Below are 19945 nucleotides of genomic sequence, written 5' to 3'. Positions count from 1 at the left end.
TCCTTGCTGTCCATTAGCGATCTCAACCAAGTCGGCAAGAAGAACTACCCTCCTTCCCCAAGCACCACTGAGTTACAACAACAGCATGCTGTCCCTTGTAGCCCAGTCTGGAAAAACATCCATCCTGGGTGTCCTCAAGGTGCCTGCTTAAAGGACAGTGATGTTTGATTTGTTTCTCTTAAACTGAGTAGGAAGAATGGCTGATCCCTGCCAGTTCTTTCATGGAAGTCCCGTTGATGGACGTACTCCTCCACCTCTCTCCCACAAGATGTGAGATGTGATCTCAGGTCCCACTGGTGGGTAAAAACAGGCAATGTGAGTCCATGAATGGATGGATGGATTGATAGAGAAAAAAGGAAGGAAGAAAAAGGGATGGGAAGAGAAGAGAAGGAGAATAAGGGAGGGAAGGAAGGAAGAGAAGGGTGGAGGGAGTGAAGGAAAAGAAGGAGGAAAGGAAAGAAGGAAGAGGAGGGAGGGAGGGAAGGAAGAAAGAGAAGGATGGAGGGAAAGAAGGAAAGAGAAAGTGAGGAAATGAGGGAGAGAAGGAAGGAAGGGAAAATGGAAGGAAGAAAAGGAGAGAGGGAGGGAAGGAAGGAAGGGAAGAGGGAAGGAAGGAATGGAAAAAGATAGGATGCATGTGGATTGTTTTCTCGCTTCAAAACACTCTGACTCTCCCAATATATTTTGAGCTGTGTATTCTCTTCACTTTTCTTCTTTCCTATGCCCTCTCCTCTCTTACCTCCATCCCTACACTGGTGTTGTCTTCCTGTTGAGCGTGTTGGTGTTGGAGGAGGCATCTTTACCCAGGGTGCCAGTTGCACCTGCTACACCAGGCCCGGTCACTGTGACAGTAACGCCAGGGTCCTTGGGGAAGGTGTTGTGCAACTGCAAGAACCCACCACCAGTACCAGTTGCACCTGGGGCTGCTGCACCCGTAGATGCTGTTTCGCTGGCACCACCATAGAGTGAACTAACATTGGCTTTGGAGGGGTCCCTTGACAGTGTGTACATGGAGATGTCGGTGGAAGGGAAGCCCTTGAGGCCAACAGGTGAGGTTTCTCGAGATTGTGATGGTTCAGTAGAGCGGGAGCTGGAGCGCGACCGGCGGCGGTATCGGAAACGGTAGCTGGGCAGGCGCAAGATGGCTGACGATGAAGAAGGGTTCTTCAGTAGCTCTGTGCGGCTCTTACAGTGGGCTTCACGGTTCTTCTCGATGTATATATTGACAGCTAGAACCCCGATCATCTCAGCCAGAATGAAGGAAAGGCCACCAAAGTAAAAGGACCATCCGTAAGAGTAGTGGCTCTTCTTCTCATCATCGCGTTTTGTGCCAGGGTCTCCGGCATTGGCCGAGATGTAGACGATGACACCAATGATGTTACTAAGGCCTGAGGTGTGGAAATAAAGGACAGTGAAACAAGGGGGGCTATGGCATAGACAGATAAAGAAGGAGAACAGAGATAAAGAGAAAAACAGACCTTGGTGCTGGAACTGGGAGCCCCAGGCTACATGCATGTATAGTGAGCCACTAAAGATAACATACCAGTTAAAGCATCTCCCTAGTCATCAAAGAGTTTTCCATGTACTGGAATGACTCTACCCACTTAGGCTGGCCACTGGCTCTGCGTTAGCAGAAATGGCTGAATAAAGTGCACTAAAAGTCTGGAATATGAAGGGCTTCACAAACTTTACTGAGTCATAAACAGTTAGTCCCCTGGCTAAGCAGCCAGAACTACAAAAACAGCAGATCAGATCAGATCAGGCTTCTAACAGAATAAAACCACTACTACTACAGAACATAGTGAACATGCAAATCTTTATACACAAGAAACCCAGATTAAAAGAAAATGTATTTGGCTCCACCTGGCTTCTGGGTGACATTTACCTTCCCCCACCCACGTGACCCCTGTTAGCACCCAAGGCTTTCCCATGCATCCAGAGCTGTTTATTAGCTCTGTACGCTGAGTGACCCTTGGTATTGCACCTAATTGTATTAAAACTTCTAGGAATAAATTAAACCTTAGCTTGCACTTTTTGCTGTGATCACAGTCATCTTTATTCCAACACTCTGCTCAACAGGAAGGGCGATAACCATTTTCTGTTCAGACTTGGGTTTTACATGAGCAAATCTAGTGTGGATGGATGATTGAGAGCTCCATCCGATGAGCGTTTTATTGCACGCTCCTTACTGGGCACTCATGGAGTTTGCTCAGGTCCCTCACATTACGTTGTCTGCCTCGCGCGCGCCTTTCTTGCCTTCCTTGCGCAACAAAAACTCTCTCCACAAAGTCCAATGTATTTTTAAACACAGAATTGCTGCTCTCTCCTGCTGCGTGCAGGAGAAGCACCGCCATTAGAACAGCGGACTCAATGGGCCTCGTGCTCGTTGGGAACTTCCTCTTTTGAAAAGAGGAACGTACTAAGGAACGTAAACACCGGCTGAGAAGCGAAGGTAGGGAGCGTGTTTACCCTCGATGTGATAGAGCTTTGATATATCAAGGAAGAATTGAGGAAGCTAGGTGAAAGCATGGCACATATGAACTATTATAAATATTAACTATGGTATATATGAATGAACCTCCTTCATACTGAGTCAGGTCATTGGTCCTTTTAGTCCACCTGACTGGCAGAGGTTCTCTGGGATCTGTGGCAGATGTCTTTCCCAGCCATGCTACCTAAGCTTCTTTAACTGTAGATGATAAGGACTTGGCCTGGACCTTCTGTATGCCAAGCATGTGCTCCCACACTGAGCTTTAGCCCCTCCTAGAAACTCCATCAGAGCGCAAAATGACTGTATAACAAATAGGCAAAGAATGGATAAGAAGGTGGAGGTAAATGGTTGTGAACCTGAAACAGTAACGGGAGGGTGAGGGCTCATCTACACCAAGCAGGATATTCCACTATGAAAGCGGTATATAAAAGGCAGGAGCCTCACTAATGCTTTACAGCGGTATGGATGTGCACTGACAACTGTTGGGGCCCGTTGACACATGCCATATACTGCTTTCATACCACTTTCATAGTGTTATATCCTGCTTGGTGTCGATGTGTCCTGGGCCTCAACAGTTGTAAGCAGTAGTGTAGATCCTGCAGTGCACTTCAATACCACTAGAAAGCAGTAGTGTGGCTCCTGCCTTTTATATACTGCTTTCATACCGCTTTCACAGTGGAATATCCTGCTTGATGTAGATGAGGCCTGAGAAATAGATAAAAGGGTTTGGTGGGTAGCACTCTCCTTACCAATGAATTGACCAGAAAATTGACCATGGCATATACTTAACCACACTAGAGAGCCAGAGAGGGATTTTTTAATTTTATTTTTATGGCTCCATTGCATCACTCACCCGCAGCAACGAATAGAATGCCAGCACCGAGGATAATGTTGCGCTTGGACTTGTAGACCCGGCTGGCGGCCACGCAGAATCCTCCCAGCAACAGCAAGATAGCACTTAGAATGGGGAAGATGCTTGAGGCTCGTACCACACCTGGGGGGGGAGGGGGGAAGAGGCATTGGGAGATTATCATGCAGGAAATGACAAATGTCTCAGAGCAGAACTCTGTGCACATAGAAAGCTGGCATGCCATGGAGGATTCTGAACTAGATGTCCTCCTAATATGGTCATTTTCTACGTGGAGGTATATGATGATGATGATGAACATTTATATACTGCCTCATAGCCAAAGCTCCCTGGATGGTTTACAAGGTTTATAAACAGTGAACATTAAAAACAAATATACAAAATTTAAAACCATAAAAAGCATAAAATACAAACAAAACAACACACACACACACATATATATATCACATATGTAGAAGTATTAAAATGCACAGTCTGAACCTGCACTCTGAATTGGTGCAGTCCAACAAGAGTTATACCGCAATAAGATCCTGCTGTTGGTATGTTTTGCATCAGAAGTGCCTGAACCAATCATGGCTTCCCTAGAGCTAATTTCATTTGCATGCCAGGTTCTGTTAGTTGTAACCCGTGAGAGCTACAGGCAGGGCATGATAGGGGTTCGTGAAACAATGTCACAGTTCCAGGGTCCTCCAGTTTTTATACCTGAGCTGAATCAGCTCACTGGTGCTCAGAATATTCCCTGAAATGTTTCTTCATTTATTGGATGTACAAAATTAGATGTTGGAAATGTATAGTTATAGGTAGAGAGGCAGACGGGTGAATAGTATGGAAGTTTTGACTTTCCTTGAATGGCATATTTTGCTAGGGAATAATTATACATCTTCAGGTTGAACTTTGTGCAACAGAAATGCTATTATTTTATATCAGATTGGAAGGTGACCACATTTTGTTTTCCTTGTTTGGTTGCTAATGGGTACTCACGGTTAGGTTATCATCCCAGAGCTAGCTGAAGATGCTTACTTAATGTTTTTGGATGGGTAGAAGATGTTTCTTCAATTAGTATTAATGACTGATAGCTACTGGGCTATGTTGCAGTGCAGAGACATGCAGGTTCATCAGACGAGTGTTTTATCGCACGCCGCTACTGCCCACATATGGATGGGCGCCCATCCGTTGTCCGCCTCCAGCGCAGCAGAGGCATTTTTCCCGATCGTTTTTCCGCCACAAAATAGACCACTTTTAACCCAACTTTTTCTAAAAACACAGATCTCCTGCTGTGTGCAGGAAAAGTGGCGTGATAGGAATGCCCCCTGAATGGGCCATGTGGTCTTTGTTTAAACATAAGAACATAAGAAGAGCCCTGCTGGATCAGACCAACGGTCCATCTAATCCAGCACTCTGTTCACCCAGCGGCCAACCAGGGATGAACAAGCAGGACATGGCACAACAGCACCCTCCCACCCATGTTCCCCAGCAACTGGTGTACATGGGCTTACTGCCTCGAATACTGGAGACAGCACGCAATCACCAGGGCTAGTAGCCATTGATAGCCTTTGCCTCCAGGAATTTATCCAAACCCCTTTTGAAGCCATCCAAATTGATGGCAATCACTCCAGTGTGCACTCCACTTCCCCTCCAGGCAGAAAGAGGAAGTAATCAGGGCTGGTGCCAGACGATTTTGCACCCTAGGCAAGGCGAGCTACTTGCACACACCCCCAAAATTGCCAGCTTCGATTTTTAAGAACAGATGTTTTGTAGAAAAAATAAAAAGCACAAAACTGCTTGTTATGTTTTTTTTCCTTAAAACAGCTAATTTGTATAAAACTGTGACCCTTAAAGGTCAGTACTGTGCCCCTCTGAGGTCTGCGCCCTAGGCGGCTGCCTAGTTGGCCTAATGATAGTGCCGGCCCTGGAAGTGATGAGGGACAAAAGCAGGGGCGGAGAAGCGACGGTAAGGAAACACAATTTCTCCACCCCACCCCCCCTTCCCCGTGATGATGCTCAGAGGTTTGAGTTTTGTCGCTGGCTGGAAGATTAAATCTGGAGGTGGAGAGTGGGGGAAGAAAGGAAGGGTTGATGCTGGTTTCTTGGGGGTGGAATTAATGCTGCTTTACAAACTACTAACATCATCTGCCTGGTGCTTATCTGTTCTCCCTTGTTCAACAAGCCCATTTGCAAAGAGATATCACCAAAAATACCATTAAGTCTCCAGTGTGCACTCTCTTCCCCTGGAAATAACCCCTGTCATGTCATGACCGTTCAAGGAATGCCTAAATCGTTCAGAGAATTTGAGAGTCTCTAGGGGCAGCTGAAGTATATTGGAGACATGGTGGCGACTTGTGGTGTCAAAATTCCATGGAACGAACACGAACACAAACACAAACACACAAACACACACACACACACACACACACACACACACACTTTCCCTAGCAGATTGGCTGGCCCTTCTGTCAGTCGTGAAGCCGCATCTCTTCTTCCTGAGAGCATGGCTGTGCACAATACTGAATGGCTGGCCTCTGTCCATCAGGAAACTGCCTCCCCCACCCACTTAGGTGCAGTTTTGTGTGTGCGCATGGGTGGGGGAATGTAAAACAAACCCCTTTTAGAATAAACATACAGGGCACCTGGGGAAAATATCAACAAAGTAGATGTGAAGTGGGGAGTGGGTGAGAATGGGTCCTGGGGCTTGTCTATACGGCTTGTTTACTCTGACCTAAATGCGCATATTCGCATTTCAGGACACATGACGCAGCCGTTCATTTGCCGTAGCGCTGGGTTTTTAACATGATAATGCGCATATTCGCATTTGCGATTTACCGCGACTTTTGGATCACGTCCGAGTTTGCACCGCGTTATGGTTATGTGTCGTTGGGGGAGTTAAATTGCATTTTGACATGTGGGCGGAGCTTTGAGGGTAGGACAAAGTGATTGGGTGATTCCCCGCCTTCCCACCTATCGCATCCTCTGGCTGCCTCTTTCCTTCCCATCGTTTTCATGTTGAATTAAGATGGAGCTTTTAAAATGAAAACAAAGAGGGGGGGAACTGGCAGCGAGAGACAGGAGACGTGTTCAGTCCCTCGCTCACATCCTCCTCTGCTGCCTCGTTCCTTTCCCCACTCGGTTTTCCTCCTATATGGGAAATGGGCATATACAGCTTTTAAAATGAAAACAAAGAGGGGTGAACGGGCAGCGAGAGAGAGGAGACCTGTTCAGTCCCCCACTTGCATCCTTGTCTGCTGCCTCGTTCCTTTCCCCACTCGGTTTTCCTCCTATATGGGAAATGGGCATATACAGCTTTTAAAATGAAAACAAAGAGGGGTGAACGGGCAGCGAGAGAGAGGAGACCTGTTCAGTCCCCCACTTGCATCCTTGTCTGCTGCCTCGTTCCTTTCCCCACTCGGTTTTCCTCCTATATGGGAAATGGGCATATACAGCTTTTAAAATGAAAACAAAGAGGGGTGAACGGGCAGCGAGAGAGAGGAGACCTGTTCAGTCCCCCACTTGCATCCTTGTCTGCTGCCTCGTTCCTTTCCCCACTCGGTTTTCCTCCTATATGGGAAATGGGCATATACAGCTTTTAAAATGAAAACAAAGAGGGGTGAACGGGCAGCGAGAGAGAGGAGACCTGTTCAGTCCCCCACTTGCATTCTTGTCTGCTGCCTCGTTCCTTTCCCCACTCGTTTTTCCTCTTCTATGAATCTGCGGGGCTCTGCAGATAAAATTTATCGCTTGCTTCGTCTATAATCCATATGTGTGCATATGCGCATTAATAACTGCACTATATATAAAAAAATCAGGACATAAATTGCTGTTGCTGCTACAGTGTGACGCTCTTTACCTAGATTCGAATCAATGAAAATTCGGGTTAAAATTAAATGAGAAGCAATCCCTCTGTCGTACAGACAGGGGCCTGGTTGGATCCAGAAGCTGTGCATATGCCATTACAGGAACAATGGAGAGAGTGTGTTAAGGGTGGAGAACAGAGCTCACCGGGGGGGGGGAACCCCACCTGCTCCTGATTTAGGGTATGGTTGGACACAGCCTTGGGATGCTTCAAGATGGAGGGCTCAGTATGCAATTGCCACATTTTGTTTATTCACTTTTAGGGCGAGGGGCACAACATCATTATGGAATCAAAGGCCTCCTGCGTTTTCTTCGTTGTTCTTTTGCCCTTTATCAGACTTTTGTCTAACTTTTGTTTGAAAAGAATGGAAGAGTAGTGCTAACTCCAGTGGTGCATCTAGATAACTTCCGAGTCTAAAGTTTAGACCCTGGAGTTAATGATCCTATGGGGGGTCCCCTTTCGATAGCTCTTTTTATTACTTAAGTTGTGGAGCAAACAACTAACATTTCTAGAGCCCCCATATCGTTTGGGGAGGAAAGAGCTGCTTTTTCAGCCCGCCAGTCAGTCAGCAGGCTGAAGGGCAGGGAGCGGAGGGAGAAGAGGAGGATCAGAGGGAGCCTGGTTGACTAGCAGCAGCAGCAGCAGCAGCATGAAGTGTTGGCTTCCTCTGCTGAAGAAAGAGGGGAAAGGTGAATGTGCAATAAGCCAACCCTGCTTCTCCTCCTTGCTGGGAGATTTTAAACTCTCCCTCACAGAGCTTCTCAACCACTGTGTTTCCAGTGTGCGTGTGTGTGTGAGTGAGTGAGGAAGCAAATAGTCTCTTTGGGAAGGGAGGAAGGAAGCAGAGGGGGAAAGTAAATTGCCTCTTTCTTACCCACAAAGCTAGGTCCCACCCGCTAAGGTTAGGGTGACCACATGCCCTCTTTTACAAAGGACAATCCTCTGAAAGGTGCCGGAGGACCGTACTCTATTTGATGAGCTGCCCTGTCCAATCCCGATTTAGAGATAAAGGATCCTAAGAAATGTTTCCATCAACAGTTAGCACCTGGAATGCAGACTTAAAAGATAGGCACACGGGTCACCTGCTCACAGTCTTCCACACCATGGTGTGGTATCCTGTATTTCTATTTAAATTATAGCAATTATTTCTAAATGTGCTTCTATACATATAAAGTAGCATATGCAGATTATATGCACATCAGCATCCTTTTGGGGCCCTCTTTTTGCGGGGGGCGGGGAGCATGTTCTCTTTTTTGGCAATATATAAGTGGCCACCTAATTCAGGTGCTTCCACTAGTTCCAATTAGAAGGCATTATGCAGCTATTCTGTCTTTGGGGTCCATTACACCTACGTTTCCCCCCAGCTACGATCCGCGGTTTCCACCTCCATTTCATCAGCGCGTCAAGCACTGGTCCCTTTCACATGCCTTCCTGGTATTGCCATTGTGTCAGCGAAATCTCTTTTCACTTGTTCACTCTTCCGCTATTGCGCTCGCCCCACCTTGTCCCCTTCTCCTTCCCCCTCCAGTTCATTGTTTTTTGTGGTTGATGGACATTGTCATGGGCATGGGCACCTTCCTCCCCACTCATTTTGTTGTCTAGCATTTTAGCGATTTAGCGTTTCATCAGCTGGGCGACATTTCTGCCTTTAGAGGTGAGGTGATGCTCCCTTCTGTGTGGGGTTTTCGTGCACTGTTTCTCCCTCCCTTCCCCTTCCCAGTTGAGTGGTTCTACGGACTGGAGGAGAACCACCCCTGCCCTCCTCTTTCATCAGCAAGACTGCCCTTCAATCCCCCCTCCCCAAGAAGGGATGTTCAGGATCATAGTGCAAGGATGCAATACACGGGGACGGAAGGGTGGTTTTATCCCATGTGGAGAAAAAATACCGCACTTTCCCTGCCCCAGAAAAACATGGAAAATGGAGGGGAAGAGGCGAGAAGACTGCAGGACAGGGACGACGTTATGTGAGGGTCGCGGGGCATAATGGTAAACAAGGCAGGACGAAAGTGCGATAAAACGCTGGTGTGATGGAGCTTTGTCTCCTTTTTCTTGTGTGAACGGAACATAGCATAATGCAGAGAGAGAGAGAGAGAGAGAGAGAGAGAGAGAGAGAGAGAGACTGGAAAGTCCATTGCAATCTCTCTGGTAGTTTACAGCAGGGGCACATCCACACGTCGTACTCAGGGCGCTTCCATCCGCCCCCAGTGCACCCCGAAAACGATGGTGTAGCTTGCCTGTAAAAGAGACGAGGCAGAGCCTCCACCCCGCCTTCTTCCGCTGAGCTCTCCTCGCCGATCGGTGAGGAGGTAGGTGGGTGGCGGCGGCGGCAAGGACGCCTCTTCCTCGTCTCTTTTACAGGCAAGCTACACGATCGTTTTCGGGGTGCACTGGGGGCGGATGGAAGCGTCCTGAGTACGACGTGTGGATGTGCCCCAGAAGATCATAGTGCTAGTAGCCCTCTGCCTGGAAGAGTCAGTGCCTTTTGACAATGCAGTGTGGAGGCGAAACTAGACCTTAATACTTAATACGTAGCTATCAATTAGGTCTGTTTGTTTTATGTTTTGTTTTTAATAATACCTCCTATAAAATTCTGTGAATGAGGCAGGGTGAGGGCACCACAGAAAACTTGTCTGGAAGTACCCTGGATTTTCACTGGGATCACAGCACATGGGAAGGGGGAGATTTAAACTTTCCCATCCCAACTGAGATCCTGACAAAAGCCCCCCCCCCCTGCAATTAGTCTTAGGGAAAAAAGTTCCCACTGGCACCACGAGACGGGTTCTACGGCAGATGTGGAAGGGATCTTCAGAAGACCAAGGGAACATAGAAAATGTTCTCTGAGGGTAGAAAGCTTGAAAAATGTTTTCTAGGTCAGTTGACAAGAATTAGTTTCCCCTTAATGCTCTGAAAACATGGGATTTTTTTTTTTTTTTTTTACATTTTAATCGGCAAAATTTTAATTGACTCAGACATGGGTGGGGAAACCTTTCCCCTCATTAACCCAGGCAAAGGCAGTCGGGGGTGTATGTCAGTGGTGGGCAGGGCTGAAGCTAAAAGTCAGCGAAAGCAGAACCACTCCACTGTCTCTTTTTTTTACACACAAACACATACAAATACACTCATCCTACCCATTCATACTCCATCAATTCATTGCTTCTCCCCCCCCCATCTTTTTCTCCTTCTCTCTCTCCCTTTCCACCCACAGTTCTTTCTACATAGAGAGCAATAAATCCCTAGGAAAGCCTTCCCCAACCTGGTGCCCTCCAGGTATTTTGGACTACAACTCACATCATCCCCAACCACCAATGGCTGCCCTAAGACATCAAAGATCACCATTTAAAGACCCCCCATCCCCCAACACGATCATTAGATCCAGACTCTAAAGTTACCTAATTGCACTGCTGAAACAGGGGAAGTGATTTAATAGTGGCACGAACCATGAGATGGGGATCGTACCTGGTTAAATAGGGACAGTTCAAACATATCAGACAGATTTCCAGAGTAGAAAAATAGATTTATGTATGCCCAAGTGATTCCCTTGCTCGTAACTCAGGCACATCAGAATGGATTTTTATGGGGACAACAGAGAGAACTCTCTTGCCTCTAGGGTTAATGTCATTCCCAAAATTTGAGCTTCAGTGTCTCAGCTCTCAGCTGCACAGACACGGGCAGAGAAAAAGGCAAAAATGGTATTGTTGCAGGGTTCTTTTTTCTTTTCTTTTTCTTTTAAGGGGACTATACAATGGCTTCCCTTCCCTCCCTTTTGAAAAATGTCAGGAACATTTTGTCTGAATTCTTTTCATATCTATCTGTCCATCTATCTATAGGAATGGGGCTGAGGGAAAGGTGAGGACTTCGGAGAAGAAGAAGGAAAGCCACAAGAGCAGCTCCAAAAAGGATGTTCATTCATAAATGCTTGGTCAATTTTTAATTAAAAAGAAGTGAGTTGAACTAAAAATATTTAGATGACCTTAAATTGAGGGACATTCTTAAGCCTTTTTGCTACTTGAGCCAAGAAGACAAAAGGTGTATTATTTATACAATCAACCATTAGGGGGAATAAGGAAACTGCCCCACCCTGGCAGTGGATTCTGGGAGGCGGGGAGCAGCAGTGAGGTGTTGATGGGAAAAGCTATGTATGCTGTGAAGCTTTTCCTCACTTCCTAAGATAGCCTATTACATTTATCTTATTTATTTATTTATTTTTAACATTTATATGCCACTTTATCTGCTAAAAAGGCGTATCTGTTTCCCTCAAGTGCAGTGGGGGACCCTGTCTCATTGTCTATGTTGAATTATGATTGAGATGCCAGTCCAGTTAGCTTCAATACATTGAGCGGGGGATCTTCTTGTCTTTTGCCTCAACAAAATGTCTTGGGCCGGCTCTTCTATACCAATGTAAGTATCAAGTCTCCCCATCGCAAAGAACCTGGGAATTATAGTTGACAAGGAGGTCATTGAAAATTTTGTTGAGATCCCTCATCCTGCTCACAGAACTACAGCTCCCAAGGGAATGGCAGTGAAGCCAGTGAGAGAGTTGGTGTGGCATAGAAACAGAACCAGGTAACCCCAGGACAAATCTTGACTCTGCCATGCAAACAATAAATCCATTCAGTTCTCTCTCAGCCTCAGCTGCTCCATCTGTGTTATGGAGCTAATAATATAAGATATTAATATTAGAGAATTTTGATAAGGATTACAATAAAGTTTTGAACACCCTAGAAATAATAGAAAAATACACTAATAGCAAATTCCTCAGTACTGAGGTGATCAACTGAAATGGCAGATATGCATACTAGTGAGCTCAACTGTCAGCCATGCCACGCCACCCATGCTTCAGGTCAGCTTACCACTTTTTTAATTTTATTTTTAAAAGTGTGCATGAATGTCTGTTCATTGTGTTCATTATTTGTTCATTCACCACCTCAATTCGTTACTCCTTTGAAGTGAAAAACTGCTCCAGGGATTGTGAACAGGTTTGGATTTTTTGTTGTTGACATCATGGTGGGCCAACCAATCAGCACCATGCACAGCCGACTTCTGCTGTAAATGCCTCTGGCTGTGGCACCTCACATGTGGAACCATCTCCATAGGGAGGCTTGCCAGGTGTCTTGTGTCAAAATCCTTCAAATGCCGTGGAAATATCCTTCTCCTTTTCCAGGCATCTAACGTCTGATGTATGTTTCCCCCTGCTGCAATTGTTCTTAGTAGTGCCTTTCACTGTTTTTGTTGTACTTTTAATACCTATTGTAACCTGGCCCAGACATTAAAAAAAGTGATTTAGAAATGTTTTAAATAAATGAACAAATATGTGTGCAGGGCCATTATTATTTTTTTAGAGCTCAATTCTGAGCTGAAAGGGTTGTTTGGTCAGGACCACAGAGAGAGCACTTCTCGACTGGCCACACCTCTCCTTGTGGCCCCAAGCTCCACACGTCTTAGTAACGTAGGAAACTGTGTTATATTAAGTCAGATTGCTAGTCACTCTGATTTCAGACACGAGTCCTTCCCAGACCTACTTGGACATACCGGGGATTGAACCTGGAACCTTCTGTTTGCAAAGTAGAACACTGAACTGAGGCTCTTCATATAAAGGCCTTCTCTTGGTATAAATCTTATTTTAAAGTGCTCTGTAAATGCTGTTATAGTTATTGAGTTGGATCCAGGCTCGGTCAGGCTTAGAATAGGCCCATTGAAATTAATGTTTGTTAATTTAGTCATGACTTACTTGTCCCATTGATTTCAGTGGGTCTACTTTTGTAAGTAGATTTACAAAATTTGTAAATTTACAAATACTTTTGTAAGCCGCCGTGAGAGCCTTTTTTGGCTGAGTGGCGGCATAGAAATCCTTAAATAAATAAAAATAAATAAATACTTTAAGCATGACTACAATTGAATCTAACTCATATTAATAATAATAGTCTCCCATATAGACACATGCTCAATTTGTGCTGAGCATTTGACCTCAGCACAAAATGAGGAAACTTGCTGGGTGATTCTATAACAGTGCCACTGCGAAGGCCTAGTCCATGTGATTTACCAATCCAATCTTTGCTTGACGGTGCTTTTTTTAAAAATTGCCTTTTAAAAACGATTGACAGCTGTTTTTCTGTGATCTGCTAGTACTTAATGGTGTTTTGTATTTTGGTGTTTTATTTCATAAATATTTATTTTATTGTTGACATAATGCGTTCCTTTAAATGGAAGCAACTTTGGAAAATTGCTTTAAAAAGCAAACCGATTTGATCTAGCCCTGAAGTCTATAAAGTGATAGAGATCAGCATCTTCTACCGCTTTCCCCCAGCATCTGGTAATCTGAACTATCTTGCTTCTGAATATGGAGGCTGCATTTATCTGTCATGAATAATCACCGTTCCTTCATGAATGTCTAAGCCTTTTCTAAGAATGACCTCCCTGGGGCGAATGTAACAGATGCAAGCAAAGAGGCATCCTCTTTCTCATCTCCTTTGGACCAAACCATATGCAATTCCAATTTACCTATATCTGCAACACTGACCAGTAGTGTCCCTTGACTTTTGATAAGGAGGTAGAGCTTTCTTAGGATGAGGTGCTGCAGGAATTTGAAAGATATTCAAGGCAGGGAACAATATGGGCATTCTTTTTTGCAAACTCAAGGCAATTAAATTACTGCAGAGCCCTAATTTGGCTGGAGCCCTACTTCAGAGAGTAGTTAGCATAATGATGAGTCCGGCTTTGCATTTGGTATTCATCTGGAGGTGTCGGGTGGGGAGAGATGCAAGAAACTGCACTACGGAACTGAAATTCTTAGAATTCCTGACACAGCCACAGCCACTCTGCTGCTGTCTATTTATAACTTTTGGGTAATCACCAGCACCCAGATGTAAGTGCAACTCCCTCTGGGCAATCTGATGGACTGCAAGGATTCCCTGGTGCTGAGAAACAACTGTATCCCTTTTGAAACATGACAACACCTCGCCCACGCCTGCCCCAAGCAAGGAAACCACTAGATCTGAGAGTTGATACATCCCTTTGGCTGTCCATCCCCAACTAAAACCTTGAGACTAGATTCTGTATTTGAGTCTCAGTAGAAACCTCTGACACTGAGCCTCAGTGGTATTCAAACTCTGTTTCCCCTGGTTACGGAGAACAGTGGAGACCGCTGAAGGCAAGGAACGGGAATGAATAACCCCCCCTATTTATACGTACGTAGGAGGTATTCCGCACTGTCGTGATCATAGTCTGTGTCCTCTGGAAAATGGTTAATTTTCACGCACACTCCTCGCTTCAGCCCTGGGATAGAGAAAGACAGAAACGAGAGGATTCAGCGTAGTTCTGTGAACGCAGCTTTAGGTTGGAACACGGTTTTAATGCATCACTTGGTCATTAGTCCCTGTGCTGGATTTTCTGTGGGAGAATATTTTCCACCAAAGCCCAATCTCTTCCCAAAATGACAGGCAAGTCTGCCAAGCTGACAGGGGTCCCAAGTCTTATGCCAGGGACTACTACTAAGTGCTAGCCCAACAAGCCACCCAGGGCACATTGCAACGGAGGCACCAGAAAGCCTCTTCAGGCCTTGAGTAGCAGGGGCAGTTACCAACACTGCCCTTTCTCTGATAGGCCCCAAGGAAATTGAGCCATGCCCCAAGGAAACTTCGCATTTACAGTGTGAAGCCTGGAGTTGCCAGCTCCTCATCCGGAAATATCGCTGAAACTTTTAAGTGCTCCCACAAGATGTGGCGATGGCCCACTAGCTTATGGAACTACACAAATGCATAGGGTGACCCTATGAAAAGGAGGACAGGCCGCCTGTATCTTTAACAGTTGCATAGAAAAGGGAATGTCAGCAGGTGTCATTTGTATATATGGAGAACCGGGTGAAATTCCCTGTTCATCACTACAGTTAAAATGAAGGAGCTATTCTAGAGTGACCAGATTTAAAAGAGGGCAGGGCACCTGCAGCATTAAATGCTGTGATGAAGAGGAAATTTCCCCAGATTCCCCATATATACAAATGGCACCTGCTGAAATTTCCTTTTCAATACAACTGTTAAAGATACAGGAACCCTGTCCTCCTTTTCATATGGTCACCCTACAAATGCATGAACGATAGCTGGGCTGGGGTAGGGGAAATCTATTACTGTATTTCTTCAATTCTAAGACACACTTCCTCCCCACCCCCCATATAAACATCTCTAAAAACAGGGTGCGTCTTAGAATTGTGGGTGCGATTATTATTCTTAGAATCAAAGCTTTTTTTTCTGTTGGTGGTACTGAAATTAGTGTGCGTCTTACAATCGATGGTGTCTTACAATTGAAGAAATACGGTATGTTCTAATCTGCAAATCACACTCTAATATTTGACTATTTGATTAGTATTCAAATTTTAATTTAATCTCACGTGAGCCCAGAAGGTTTCTCAATTCAGTGCATGTTAATTTGAGTTCTTGCATATGATTTCAAAACCCTAGACCTTTTGCAGCCTGTATATATAACTACTTATGTATGTTTCTTTCTACTCAGATAATTTCAAAGACCATTACCCTTGGCATTTCCTTCAAAATTGAATTTAGATTACTATAGTAAATTAGTGGCTGTCTAGGATACCCCCCCCAACAGCTGATGAGGGTATGGTTGCCTTGCTCCACTGTTGCGCCGGAGGCGTGTCCCGGCCAATAGCAAGCCCTAATTGGTCACCATGGCTGGACAGGAGGAGGGGGTGGACCAACAAGCCCAAAGGCCGCTGGGTGACCATATGAAAAGGAGGACCGAGCTCCTGTATCTTTAACAGTTGTATTGAAAAGGAAATTTCAGCAGGTGTCATTTGTGTATATGGGGAACCTGGTGAAATTTCCTCTTCATCACAACAGTTAAAGGTGCAGGTGCCCTGCCCTCTTTTAAATCTGGTCACTCTAGTATAGCTCCTGCACTTTAACCATTGTGATGAAGATGGAATTTCACCAGGTTCTCCATATATACAAATGACACCTGCTGAAATTCCCTTTTCTATGCAACTGTTAAAGATACAGGAGACCTGTCCTCCTTTTCATATGGTCACCCTACGCTGGACCACCTCCATGCCTCCACGGACCCTGCAGAACTTCCAATAAGAAATAAGAAATAATACAAACCTTTAGAAAAAAATTGCTCGTTACTGGTGACTCACGGAGTTTGCTCAGGTCCCTCACATGACATCGTCTGCCACCCTTTCTGGCCTTCCTTGTGCAAAACTCCCCTCCCCCATTAAGTCTCATGTTTCTTTAAACTCGGAATCTGCTCTCTCCTGCTGTGTGCAGGAGAAGCGGTGCCATTATAACAGCGGACTCAATGGGCCTTGGGCTGGTTCTGAACTTCCTCTTTTGAAAAGAGGAAGTAACTGAGGAACGAAAACACCGGCTGAGAAGTGAAGGTAGGGAGCGTGTTAACCCCGGTGTGATGGCGCTCTTAGTTTGAACCTAAAAAGATGTGGGGACAACAAGTGAGAAATTGGAATGCAATGACTTGGGAACAACGCCGGGTAGATTCTCCAGAACATCTGAGTAAGGGGATAATATCAATTCTGGAGAAAATGGTTATTGTGGAAGCCCTTGAATCCCCCCCCCCCCCCCCCAGTAAAAGAATGGGCAGGAAGAGGAGGGGGGATGCATAGTGCCTGCAGCCTTGCTCAAGACATCAGAGCATTTAAACTGAAGGCATTTTTTCCCAGGTGAGAATTTGGGATCTCTTAACTGAGTCTTGTGTGGGCAACGTGGCAGCCTGTTTACTGTAATGTGGGTAGGGTGAGGAATTCAGGAGCAAGAGACTGTTTCATATTCATAACATATACATATACAGTTAGTGCTAAGCCTGTTATGACAGGCAGAGTATGTTGAAGATTGGCTTGCAGATTGCCAGGAAACCCCCCACCCCCCAAGGAGGGAGAAACCTCCTGCAGGGTTCCCTGTCAGTGAGGGCCAAACCACCTACTGCCAAAGGAGGGGATTTTTTGTCCTCACCTCAACAGTATCCCCACGTATAGTGCTTTAGATTTCCCTCACAGGACTGAATGTATAAGAGAAAATAAAGAGGCACTTTCCAGGATGCCATTGGGATGGGGACTAATCCTGCATCTGGCCTCTGGTAATCCCAACCATTAAGAATCCAATCTCCATTGCTTCGTCTTGTTTTATGTCCTTTGGTCACGCTAAAGTGTGACAGAATGTTAGGAACTGGTTTTTAACATATATGTAGGCTTTGGTTTGATTTGGGCTTTTTTTTTTTTTTTGGCTGCTCAAACTGCCTTCCTTTCAGCCGATCTCACCAATGGCTTCCCTAAATTGACAGTCATTTGGCCATGCTTCTATGATGGAATTTCGGATTTAGTCTGTGTTTTACTGCAAATCCAGATGAAATTGTTGCCATCCTGTTGCCTTTCAGTATTTTCTCATCTTTTTTCAGCCCTAATTTGTGGCTTGCTTTTTATTATTTTATTTTGCAATAAAATGCAAATGCTCTGCCAGCTTGTCTAATAAGGACTGGGAAAGCATTACTGAATCTTTTCAAAGTGACGGCGCCTTTAATTAAAAGCTTCCTCCTTGTGGCTTCTGCCTCTGATTGCTTCCTGTTCTGTATAGCTGATGAATTGAAATTTAATTGCGTCTTAGTCAGCTTCTGTTCCCTGTGAGGGAAAGGAGCTTTGATTACTGGTTTCTCCTTACTGATTCCCCCGTTTTCTTACTGAGAAATAACATTATTTCACAATTTTAAAAAAAGAAAAGATTTTTTAAAGAGAAAATTAGCATTTCAATCCCACAGGAAACAGGACCCAACTAATTTAAGAGGATTCATCAATAATGCTGATGTTGCACTACACAGGAAGCAGGAGGAAAGCTTCTAATTAAAGTTGCAGTGAATCTTTATCATTATAGAAGGATGTTAACCATGAGGACAGATACTGCTGGATAATATAGTGCAATGTCAAATACCATGTAGAACCACCATATGAAATCTCCTTTCTGCTAATTTAGGGAAAGCAATGCCTTGGCAGCACTGAAGTGCCCCAGTTGTGGGCACAATCTTGATTTTTGAGCCAACCAATCTGTACAGTGTTTTAAGCCTTTTCCTTAGACTTCTTGACACAAGGTTCTTGTCCTTTGCCTCTAGCCTGTCCCCTTCCTAAACTTACTTCCCAGCAGAGAATGTCCTATTCCAGACCTTTATCTTTGTTGAATGCATTTCTTTGGACTGGGCTCCTCACCTTCTAAACAGCATATCCTCCAAAGCCCTGAATGGGTGAGTCCTCCAGGATCTTTCTTGTCCTTCTGGGGAGTTTCTTCAGTAGAGATGTTGGTGGTATTGCAGATGAAGGCACGGGCGTACAGCCAGTAATCTGTGCCGATGGCAATGATCATGAGGCCAAAGGCTGCAAAGGCCCCCACGGTGGTGAGTAGAATCTGGACACCTTTCTCACACCAGACCATCCTCTCCTCATTCCAGCGCTTAAGTGACTCCAGCTTGGCGGCAAGAAACAAGAGCAGCAGTGGTGACGATGGGAGCCTTGGCTACTGTGGATGACTTCCTCTTCCAATACGTAGAATCTGGAACACAAGAGCTTTTGAAAAATGGCAGCAGGGTAATATCTTCTTCTACCTCATTCGATGAATAGAAAGAGCCTGGATATAGGATGGGCCAGGAAGATTGTCTGAACAGTTCTTGCAAATCCTTTGGGAATCTTATGAAGAACGTTGATGGAGGTTTTTTTCTTTCTTTCTTTCTGGATTGCTTCTGGAATATTATGTTCTCTTGAAATATCTCTCTTCAAATATTCAGACTTCAAAACAGGTTTCCAGAGAAGCTGTAGGAACCTTCTGCGGAATTTCTGGAGAGTACGTGGGTAGTTTTAGAAAGCATATGGATGATTTATAAAAAAAAAAATTGAGAGCTCTCCAGACATCTTATGTGGAGGACACTATTGGAAGATGAAGGTTTGGGTAGCTAGCAAGCTGTGAAATGTCAGGAATAGCTAGGAGAGAATCATTGGATGGCTTTTAGATTACTGATACGAAAATCCTGAAGCGCTAATAAAAAAAAAACTTTGGAAGGCTATTACAGGATAGCATCTATGCGTCTACTGGTAGAATATGGGAAGGCTATTATGAAATATCTAGGTATTTACTAAAGTTTTTCTGGAAGCCTTGAAGAACTTTTCTGGAGAGATACTGAATTATATCTAGAGAGCTACCAGACACTTGGGGGAAAAACCTGGAGGGTCTGTAGATTGCTTTTTTGAAAGTTCTGGATGACAACTGAGGAACCTGTAATGGTCCAATGGAAAAAAAATAGAATGATCAAAATACGTTGTGATGCTTCCTAAATGTTTTATTCCCTCTTAATGTACACAGCTTCAGGAACTTTTCAGGAATGCCTGGGAATATTCCCAGTTCTTTATGTCACGTTCGCTTGGTTTCTTTCGTGGCTTGCCTGTTCTCTTTTTCCTTTGTTTGGGGATTCCTCTGAGTTTGGGAGACCTTGAATTTCAGCTGCTGCTCTTCAATTTGAGGCACACATTGGTTTACAGGGATCACTCAATATCTCTGACTCAACTTGACAAGGAGCCAACTAGTTGCGTGACTATATGAGTTCTGGGCAAAGACAGGAGAAAAAGACAGAAAAAGATAAGAGTTAAGTATGAAAGACATAGGGAAAGAATTTTCATCCCATTCCCTGATGCCCTGAGTGAACTGCAGACATTCCAGTCCTTAAATGAAATATTTATGTATGT

The 19945-nt window shown here is 44.8% G+C and overlaps 1 protein-coding gene across 1 annotated transcript; it reads right to left on the bottom strand.

The window, feature by feature from the left end:
• Nucleotides 1–618: 618 nt before the first annotated feature.
• CACNG8 (calcium voltage-gated channel auxiliary subunit gamma 8) lies at nucleotides 619–18673 on the bottom strand. The gene is made up of 4 exons (XM_063137522.1): nucleotides 18422–18673; nucleotides 14395–14478; nucleotides 3345–3485; nucleotides 619–1388 (listed from the first exon to the last, which is right to left on the bottom strand). The coding sequence occupies exons 1-4, from the start codon at nucleotides 18642–18644 to the stop codon at nucleotides 748–750; spliced, it is 1089 nt and encodes a 362-aa protein (XP_062993592.1). The 5' UTR covers nucleotides 18645–18673; the 3' UTR covers nucleotides 619–747.
• Nucleotides 18674–19945: the final 1272 nt, after the last annotated feature.

This window comes from Elgaria multicarinata, chromosome 11 (genome assembly GCF_023053635.1).
Source record: "Elgaria multicarinata webbii isolate HBS135686 ecotype San Diego chromosome 11, rElgMul1.1.pri, whole genome shotgun sequence".
Lineage (NCBI taxonomy): Eukaryota > Metazoa > Chordata > Lepidosauria > Squamata > Anguidae > Elgaria > Elgaria multicarinata.
This window is presented reverse-complemented; position numbering and strand designations above follow the sequence as displayed.